The sequence below is a fragment of the Chiloscyllium plagiosum genome, unplaced genomic scaffold (genome assembly GCF_037043375.1).
Source record: "Chiloscyllium plagiosum isolate Xiang-an unplaced genomic scaffold, Cpla_swu_hap1 HiC_scaffold_48, whole genome shotgun sequence".
NCBI lineage: Eukaryota > Metazoa > Chordata > Chondrichthyes > Orectolobiformes > Hemiscylliidae > Chiloscyllium > Chiloscyllium plagiosum.
This window is the reverse complement of record NW_028270186.1, coordinates 4972330-4982672: the sequence shown is the minus strand read 5'-3', so window position 1 is coordinate 4982672 and position 10343 is coordinate 4972330. Positions and strand designations below refer to the sequence as shown.

The 10343-nt window shown below is 47.4% G+C and overlaps 1 protein-coding gene across 1 annotated transcript; it reads right to left on the bottom strand.

The window, feature by feature from the left end:
* Positions 1 to 5806: 5806 nt before the first annotated feature.
* neflb (neurofilament light chain b) lies at positions 5807 to 10016 on the bottom strand. Its single transcript, XM_043681227.2, has 4 exons — positions 8962 to 10016; positions 8593 to 8717; positions 7432 to 7694; positions 5807 to 6461 (listed from the first exon to the last, which is right to left on the bottom strand). The coding sequence occupies exons 1-4, from the start codon at positions 9985 to 9987 to the stop codon at positions 6220 to 6222; spliced, it is 1656 nt and encodes a 551-aa protein (XP_043537162.1). The 5' UTR covers positions 9988 to 10016; the 3' UTR covers positions 5807 to 6219.
* Between the last annotated feature and the right edge of the window lie 327 nt (positions 10017 to 10343).

Sequence of the window (10343 nt, the reverse complement as noted above, 5' to 3'; positions counted from 1 at the left end):
CTCATCAACACATAAGCCTCCTTCTTCTGCTTAACAACAGATGCAATTTCTCGAGTAAACCACAGTTCCCTTACCTTATCACTTCCTCCCTGCCTGACAGGGACATACCTATCAAGGACACGCAATATCAGTTCCTTAAACCAGCTCCACATTTCCATTGTCTGCATCCCCTGCATTTTGCTGCCCCATTCTATGCATCCTAATTCTTTCCTAATCGTATTATAATTGCCCTTGCCCCATCAATAAGTCTTGGCCTGTGGCATGTACCTATCCCTTTCCATCGCTAAAATAACCGTAACTAAATTATGGTCACTCTATCCAAAGTGCTCACCTACAACTAAATTAAACACCTGGCCTGGTTCATTACCAAGCACCAGATCCAGTGTGGCCTCCCCTCTTGTCGGCCCTTCGACATACTGTGTCAGGAAACCCTCCTGTACACAGTGGACAAAAACTCATCCATCCGACGTACTCGAGCTGTAACATTTCCAGTCAATGTTGGGAAAGTTAAAGTCCTCCATAATGTCCACCCTGTTCCTTTCACTCCTACCCAGAATAATTATGCTAATCCTCTCTTCCACCTCCCTGGAACTCTGTGGAGGCCTATAAAAAACTCCAAGCAGTGTGACCTCTCCTCTCCTGTCTCTAATCTCAGCCCACACTACGTCAGTAGACAAGTCCTCATCAAAAGTTTTCTCAGCCACCGTTATACTATCCTTGACTAACAAGGCCATGCCCCCCCACCCCCCCCCCCCCCCCCCCCCCCCCCACTCTTTTACCGCCTTGCCTGTTCTTAATGAAAGATCTAAACCCTGGAACCTGCAACATCTATTCCTCACCCTGCTCTATCCATGTCTCTGAAATGGCCACAACATTGAGGTCCCAGATACCTATCCATGCTGCAAGCTCACCTACCTTACTTCAGATACTCCTGGAATTGAAGTAGACACACTTCAAAACACTTCACTGTCTGCCAGCACATTCCTGTGATCCTGAAATCCTGTCCCTGTCCTCCCTACTCTCATCCTCCTGTGCAATGCAGCAACACTTCCAGTTCCCATCCCCCTGCTGAGCTACTTTAAACCTACCCGAATACCACCAGCAATTTTCCTACCCAGGATATTAGTACCCCTCTGGTTCAAGTGAAGACCGTCCTGTTTGTACAAGTCCCACCTTCCCCAGAATGAGCCCCAATTATCCAAGAACCTGAAACTCTCCCTCCTGCACCATCCTTGCAGCCACATGTTTAGCTGATATCTCTCCCTATTCCTTGCCTCGCTATCACGTGGCACAGGTAACAAACCAGAGATAACAACTCTGTTTGTTCTCGCTCTCAGCTTCCACCCTAACTCCCTGAAATCCTGCCTTATATCCCTATCCATCATTCTACCTATGTCGTTGGTACCTACATGGACAACGACTTGAGGCTGGTCACCCTTCTGGATCCCAAAGATATGATCCGAGACATCACGGACCCTGGCACCTGGGAGGCTACACACCAACCGCGAGTCTTGTTCATTCCCTACAAACCTTCTATCTGAGCCTCTAACTATCGAGTCCCCAATGACTAACACTCTCCTCCTTTCCCTCCTTCCCTTCTGTGCAACGGGGACGGGCTCTGTGCCACTGCATACCCCTGGTAAGTCATCGTCCTCAACAGTATCCAAAACGGTATACATGGTTTTCAGGGGAACAACCACAGGGGATCCCTCCACTGACTGTTTTCTCCCCCTTCGAACAGTCACCCAGCTTTATTCATGCCTCGGAGTAACTACTTCCCCGTAACTCCTTTCTATCACAGCCTCTGCCTCCCAAATGATCCAAATTTCATCCAGCTCCCACACCAGTTCCCTAACACGGTCTTGGAAGAGTGAGAGTTGGGTGCACTTCCTGCAGATGTACTTGGATGGGACACTAATGGCGTTCCTCACCTCAAACATCATGCAGGAGGAACATTGTTCTCCCTGAACTGCCATCCCTGCTAGTCCCCTAGTCACAAAGTAAAAAAGAAGAGACGCTTACCTGATATGTCCCTGGTCTTTAAGGTTAGAGGAGGTGGTTGGGTGGGAGGCTCTACAAAGGGCCATTCTGCCCTAAATCAGCACTAAACCTGCTTCTCGACCCCAGCTACTCCATAATGCTAAAACTAAAATCCTGAGTCTGTGGGATCTTTATCCCAGGCTGCTTCTTTTGTTCCAACTTAAAAAAAGTTCGTACAAGCTGTTTACTTTAATGTCTTTGAGCAGTCTGCTTGACACCTCTGTCTCAACCGTTCTTCATCTGAAAAGGGTAAAATACATCTCATAAAGCTGTAGTATCATCACACCTCAGATAAATGAGATTGCATATTGCAGTAAAACAGATCTGAACAGCTGGCCAACACAAGGCATCTTCCAACAAGGCTATTGCTTTATCTTATTGCTAGTATTCCACAAAAACAGTGATACTGAAGTAGGTTTGGTGCTGATTTGGGGCAGCATGTTTGTAATGTGTCTCATTTGAATTGTCCTTAAGTTATACAAAGAATTGATGACACCATATTTGGAGTCTTATTCACGTTGTTGGTCACCTTATTTCACGAAGGTTATTATCAACGTGTTGAAGGCAGGAGAAGATTTACTGGACTGGCTCAGCTTGTTTCTGCTGGCATTTAGAAAAGTGAGAGGTGACGTGATTGAAATGAGCAAAATCCTAACTGGTCTTGTCAGGGTGGATGCAGTGAGGATGTTTCCTCGTGAGGGAGAGTCTAAAACTAGGGCTCACTGTTTGAAAATCAGGGGTCATCGGTTTAAAACAGAGCTCAGCCAAAATTATTCCTCTGAGAATGTGGTGAGTCTTTGGAACTCTCTTAAAAGGCAATGGAAGTGAAATTTTTCCGCATATTTAAGGCAGTGTGGATAGACTGTTTTGACCTGAGGGGGTGAAGTTTTATCAGGCTTTGGTGAGAATGTGGATTTGAGGTGACAGTCAGCTCATCTCTGATATTATTGATTCACAGTAAAAGCCTCAAGACACCAAATGGACCAGCTCTGCTCCGGATTCACAGGCTCAGAACCAAATGTTTCACTGTAATTTCAAAGGTTTTTTGATCATTTCAAGATTTGGTCCCAGTGCAACACCTGAATAATCAATCCCAGTTCTTAACTTGCAGGAACTAACGGAATCAAATCTGAATGGGGCAATTAGTTGGGGTTAGCACAATTGCAGATCAAAAATGAAACACATACAAACTATTTCAAGTGAAAACTGGCTTGGCTCTTTTAAATCAGATTAGGTCACGTGATAAAACAAGATGGCTGACTGGTCATGTTCAAATTCATTAATGACTTGAAGGGAAATACATTTGCAATTTGAAAGGAAACACTTTGGAGAAGAAATGATTTGTTCATCCTAAAGCATTGTAAGCTGCTGTTGGAGGACACAAGGTTGGTGCACTAAAATTGTTGAAAATTTTGGAATTGAAAAGCTTTTATATTTTGGTCAGTCAAATGGCAACGACTCACAAAGAAATCAAAAGATTTCCCAGTATGCCTTCACGTGTGCTCCCCAAGTAGGGTGAAGATTTTAAATGGCTCCTTTGCAGTAGTCCTTACTCCTGGGCCTGTCACTAGTTACTGCTTATACTGTGTGTCATTAACACTTAAGCTGATCATGGTGAATTAGCTGAAGAACTGATTTTAAGGGAGATAAGATTTTTAAAATCAAATTGAGGTGACCTGGGTCTGCAATTTCAGAAATTAAAACCGTTTACTTTGATACTCCACTCTTGATGGTTAAGGGGAGTCTAATGTTGCACTGACATTAAAAATTAGCAACAATTTTGATTTGATTTATTGTAGTTACATATTAATAAGTGCAGTGAAAAGCTTTATTTTGGCAGCAATAAAAGCAAATCACAGCAAACAAGGACATATCGATCATAGGGTGCTTTGACAGAGCAAGGCATGCAAGGTTATGACTGGACACGGGGTGCACTAAGCATGATTAACATTATTTGAAGTTACAGAGGTTCCTGTAGCAGTCTGATAATAGCAGGGAAGAAGCTGTTCTTGAACCTCTTGGTTCTACTTGGAGGTTAAAATATTGTACGGAGATATCATCAGGTGCTTTTTGTCTGCATTTTCTCATCGATTTGTTCACAGCTGTTGTCATACACCACTAGAGTTGATGAGACTTGAACCCAGGCTCACCTGACTCCAAGAAGAGAACATAGCCACTGCACCACAAAAGCCCTCAAGATGCTTGTAATATGATGACTATGAAAGGGTCATTAGATAGATGCAGTTAAATCTCAAAATCCAAAGTAGTGTGTCCAGCTCAGGTGACTCAAAAGTCAAATGTAGAAAAGTGTTGGAGAACTCCCAGAAAACTGAAGTTTAAGAGCCAATGTGAATATCTTTGCTAATCATGATAGTCATAAAGCAATACATCAGTAGTCTTGAGAAGAATGTGAGTTTGTGACAAGATTGAATTAGTAAAGGTAAGCAGTGTGGGTAGACATGGGCGGGTTATTTCCTTGTGTGTTGAGGAATAGGGATGGTACATGTTTACACTTTACAAACACAAGGGGCCAACTTGGATACTGTTGGTGCCTTTCCATGAAACCTATTACTGGTTGGATCAACTTGCTAACTCATGCAGCAGATGTAAAATGACCATTGATGTATATGTATCTCTGTATATGAGGGGGATGTGAGATGTTCCTCATGAGCATTGTTCTCTTTTGGAAGTCATTTCTCATTAGCTGAAGGCTCCCTTTCCATGAATTGCCTCAGTGATTTTGTCGTTTCTGCAAGCTGAGAGGCTGGGTGAATGTGCTTTTCAGGAGCAATGTGGAGGATGTGGAAAATTGAAATAGGCTTGGGACCTTGTTTTATCTTTCTGTTTTTCACATGCTTTTACTATTTCCTGAGAAAGGAAATAAAACAAAACCACCGAAACCATCTGGAGTTCAAGAATGGCAGATGTGCTGTGGCAATTCGGTCAATTCTGCACAAGAGTGCATTTCTGAAAAACAACATATCTCCAAAAATGAGCTCCAAATAGAAAGTGATGGAGATCAAATGCAGTTCTAGCTTTGCATTTCCCAACTTATTAATTGATAACTCTCCCTCTCAAATTAAGAGATCTCATGTATTGAGAAGTTCACAAAATTGTTTAAAGGTTGGATTGGAGCTTTGCTCAATGTTACCTTTTTGAGTTTTGTTATCTGCCTTGGGATATGGAATCCGAAGTCAAGTCTACTGTAAACTGAGATTATTAAGGATGAGGGGTAAGGAGTGTCATCTCTGAGTGCTGTGCGACCAACTGAAATGAAAGATTGAATATGGATCCCTCAACGTCTGAATCCCCTTTCCTGAAACAGTGCTTTCCACAACAAATCATTCTGCTTTTTGACTGCATCAGTGAGTGCAGATGCAAACTTCCAAGAGCTGACCTGATCCTCAGCTCGTGTGTTTGGTGCTGAGGTCTTTGTGTTACCATGCATGCAGTTTCCAAACTTGCTCTAAGTTGAATTAAAATTTAAAAAAAACTTGAACTCGCCATTGGACCCAACCAGTCTGCATTATTCCCCACATGCATCATCTTGATCACCCATACCAATTACCATGTTGCCAGATCCCTTCAAACCATCCAACCTATTGCCCCTGTTTCAGTCACTGACACTGCAATCTGATTTAAGTGTGAACGATCCCAGTCCTGTTTCTAAAATTATTCCTCTGGCATCATTTGAACACAGTTGAGAGAGACTATGGTTATATATATATTGAGTGGCTGTGAATGAGTTAATAAACCAGACAAAGTATTTGCTGAGAGTTGTATTTATTGTTGATTGCACCATCCATTGTGATTGACCCTGTGACAAACTTGTATCATATTGTCCTGCATTACTTTTCTAGATAATTGCACATTGATCCTTGTTTTACAACGACTGCATAATGATACAATAATATAACCAGGTACTTTAGAATTTCTGTACACCACATGGCTTGCATTCCTCAAAAGTTAACCATGCTTACACATCATTAAGTTTGCAATCTGCACAAGCATTTCTTTGTTTTTTTCTTAAATTATTTAAGGAGTCAATCTTAACACATAAAGCATAAACTTTCATTGGATCATCTTTGTATTGTATCTTTGGCTCAGATTTGATTGGATGGCTGGAGTTAGTTTACCCACTTTTTGAATTCAATACCTTGTTGACCTTTTTTGGCCTGTCTACTTCTTTTCTGCACTCTGTTTATCAGCATCATTTCCTTTTTCTTCAGTTTCTTCCTGTTTCTCACTCTCTTCTTCCTCTTTCTTCTCTCCTTCAGCCTCACCTCCTTCCTCGCTCTCCTCCTCCTCATCTTCCTTTTCCTCATCTGCCTCCTCTCCATTTTCCTTTTCCTCCTCTTCCTCTCCATTCTCCTTTGCTTCTGCCTCTTCACCATTTTCTTCTCCTCCTTCCCCCTCTTCACCTGCAAATTCAAAAAATCAAGATAGAATTTTGGTGCAAAGCATGTTCCCTCTGAAGATTGCATTGTCTAAATGAAGACTGCATTGCAGACAGAAGATCATGAACACATGAGAGTCAACGTTGGTGCCCAACAACATAAACAGCATCACAACAAGAACCATTGATACAGTCACAGAGTCATAGAGATATACAGCATGGAAACATGCTTACAGTTTAAACCTGACCTTTGCTTTGTTGTGGACTGGGTTGGGGAGGCACAACTTTTCACACAGGGTCATTTGTACATGGAATGAACTGCCAGAGGAAGTGGTAGATGCAGGTACAATTAGAAGATTTTTAAAAAATTTGAACAGGTAAGGTTTAGTGGGATATGGGCCAAATGGAATCCAGAATCAGAGGGCATAGGTTTAGGGTGAGAGGGGAAAGATATAAAAGAGACCTAAGGGGCAACTTCTTCACACACAGAGGGTGGTATGTGTATGGAATGAGCTGCCTGAGGAAGTGATGGAGGCAGGTACAATTACAGCATTTAAAAGGCATCTGGATGGGTATATGAATAGGAAGGGTTTGGAGGGATATGGGCCAAGTGCTGGCAGGTGGGACTAGATCGGGTTCTCTGGTCAGCATGGATATGTTGAACCGAAGGGTCTGTTTCCATGTTGTATATCTCTATGATTCTGTGACTGTATCAATGGTTCTTGTTGTGAGATAGATCTCGGCCCTGGAGAGGACTGAAAGTAGCCCTGATCTCTTATGAAAGACCAATGGGGCATTTCCTTTCATGTCTGCCACAGGACTCGAAAGAACCTGAGTTTCACATTTCATTTGAGACCTGGTCCCTGCCCAGTTCCTGCTGTGGGAGTGGCACCCTCCAATGCCACTTCAAGACCATCCCTTCTGGCTCCCAGTTGTGCCAGTCATTGAGTTGGCACCTGGTTTAGAGAACGGCTGGCCTGGTGAGAGGTTCTTACCTTCCATGTCTTCCGCCTTGTCTGCTGGAGGTTGGAGCTGCGCAGCCAATGAGCGGGTCTGCTGAACCAGCTCCTCCTCCACCTGGCTGCTGCTGGGATAGGAGCTGTACAGGCCGGCTCTGCTGGACAGGCCGTACGCGCTACTCTGAAGGGAGTAGCTGGAGCGGCTATACACAGGGGCGGCAGCAGTCTGAGAGTAGCCGCTGATCATGCTGCCCACGTTGGTGTAGGTGATGCGTGTTTCCTCTCCCTCCAGCAGTTTCCTGAGAACGGAACAGAAAGGGACAACAACGATAAGATCATTCCCCAACCTGCACTGCAGCTCCGAGGTGTTGGCACCTTGTTACCTTTTAATCCTCCGGGCTTTGTGCAAAGATTTGGCCCTGTCTGCCTATGCCAATGCTTAGTAAGGGGGTCAATCCCTTGCTCTTTCCCAGGAGCCCCGCAATGCAGATTTTATTCTTGTGCATGAACATCTACATCTGATTTCCTTTTGAGATTTCCTTACGCCGGTGAATGTGCTTTCTACGCAGGAAACACTCGGTGTATTTTGATTGTGGAACTGACCCGTATCCAATGTCAGTTTTAACTCTGTTCACGGCATTAGCTCTTGCTGTTCACGAACAAAACCCCTCCAAAAGACACTCCGCAAATCCTGTCCCCTCTGAAACCCAATGGACACTGTTGGGAGAAAGGCCGATACAGGGATCAGTGTTGGGAATGATGGGGAGTGGGGGGTGGGTGGGGTGGGGAGCTGTTGTAGTGTGTGACAGTAGAGGTAAACCTGTATCTGACGCATTGAGGCTATCACGTCCTCTTAGCCTCTGTCCTGCACCACCCCCCCAGCCCATCCCAAACCTCTCCTTCCCGAATGAAATTGTATCTTTCAACCTGCAGGTCTGTCCTCTTGTAAAAGCTGAGACAGATACTTGGCCCAGGCCGAGGATTGCAGAAAGACTGCGCCAGACCGGAGTTATACTCCACCCTGTGCCACACCCAACTGGTGCAATGCAGGGCTGGGGGAGGGGGAGGAGCCGCTCGGTCACTGGGTGGGGGGCTCAGCTCTGGAGTGAAAGGGCGCATGGCACTCGGTCCGCCCAGGGAGGGAACATTCCCAGCTCTCGGGAGTTTCCAGCGGCCTCTCCCGGTGTCACTCCTTACCTGTACGCCGCGATCTCAATGTCCAGGGCCATCTTCACGTTCAGGAGATCCTGGTATTCTTTCAGGTAGCGGCCCATCTCATTCTTGGTGGTTCTCAGCTCATTCTCCAGCTGGCTAATGGCATCCTGTGGGAATGGGATGGAGGGGTGGGAGGGGGGAGGGAAATAGAGAGAAAGATGGTCAGTGACCCCACCCCGTTACCCTTTCTCATCCCTTGTAACTCTGCCTCCCAAAAGCGCGAAGGTTTCGGCTCTATTGGCTGGGTGCCTGTGTCCCGTCAGTCTGTCACACACACACACACACCCTCCTTGAGTGTTGTGTGCATCACTCTCTCGGTGAACCTGTGTGCCCCCTCCGCCCTCCCCTTACCTGTAGGGCACTGATCTCGCCTCCCTGTTTCTCATCCAGTTCCAGCAGTTGCCTCTCCAGGGCGTCGTTCATTCCCCGGACGCCATCGATCTCCAGGGTCTTGGCTTTGACCTGGCGCCGGTACTCGATCACCTCGTCCCGGGCTTGCCTGGTCGCGTCGCTGTCCTTGGAGGCGTTCTCGGCCAGCACGGCAAAGCGGCTCTTGTACCAGTCTTCGGCCGACTGCATGTTCTTGGCCGCCACCTTCTCGTACTGGCAGCGGATCTCCCTCAGGGCAGAGGAGAGGTCCGGCTTGCCCATGTCCACTTCCACCGACACCTGGGCGTACTGCACCTGAGCCTGCAGCTCGGCGATCTCCTCCTCGTGGATTTTCTTCAGGAAGGCGATTTCGTCCATCAGGCTCTCGATCCGCTTGTCCACCTCGGCCCTGGCCAGCGCCGCCTCGTCCGAGCCCTTCCTGGCTTCCATCAGGCGGCCCTCGGCGTCCTCCCGGTTCAGCAGCTCCTCCTCGTAGCGAGCCTGCAGGTTCTTCAGGCTGTCCTCCAGGTGGTCCCGCTCGTTCTGCGCCGCCTGCCTTTCGTGGCGGGCGTCGTCCAGCGCCAGCCTCAGCTCCCGCAGCTCCTGCTCGTAGATGCCCTTGAGGCGGGACGGGCCGCCCTGCTTCTGGCGCAGCAGGGAGAGCTCGGCCTCCAGCACCTTGTTCTGCTGCTCCAGTTCGTGCACCTTCTCGATGAAGTTGGCGAAGCGGTCGTTCAGCTCCTGCAGCTGCGCCTTCTCCTGGGTCCGCACCGCCTTGAACTCGCTGCTCACGGCGCTCGCCTGGCTCAGGTCGAAGGTGTCCAGGGCGGACGAGATGCTGTGGGCCTTCCTAGCGGTGAAGGCCGGGCTGGAGTAAGAGCTGTAGACCGCTTTGACATTGCCCCCGAAGTTGCTCCTGAAATGCTGGACAGCTCCATAGCTCCTGGGCGCCGCGCTGTCTCCATAGCGCCTCCTGTGGAAGTACGACTCGTAGCTCGCGGTGCTCATGGCTGGTGCTGGCGCTGTCCGCTTCGGGTGTGCTCCGAGAGAGCTGCACGCCCCCCATTTATACCAGACCCAAACCCTCCCCCTCCCCCCCCCACCCCTCCCAGCGCTCTGACGATCCTCCCCTCCCCTCCCCTCCTGACACTGCAATACATCCTCCCAAATCTGGCCACCACCCCCCACCCCACACCGTGCCTGGGAAGCTGCAGCCAGCTCAGCTGCTCCTCGCCAGCTTATCCCAGACAGTCAGACAGCCTTCCACGCAGGAGGAAGAGGCCCTTCCGTCCATCGACACCCTACTACCCCACCTACCCAATTCTAATAAAAGCAAATTACTGCGGATGCTGGAATCTGAAACC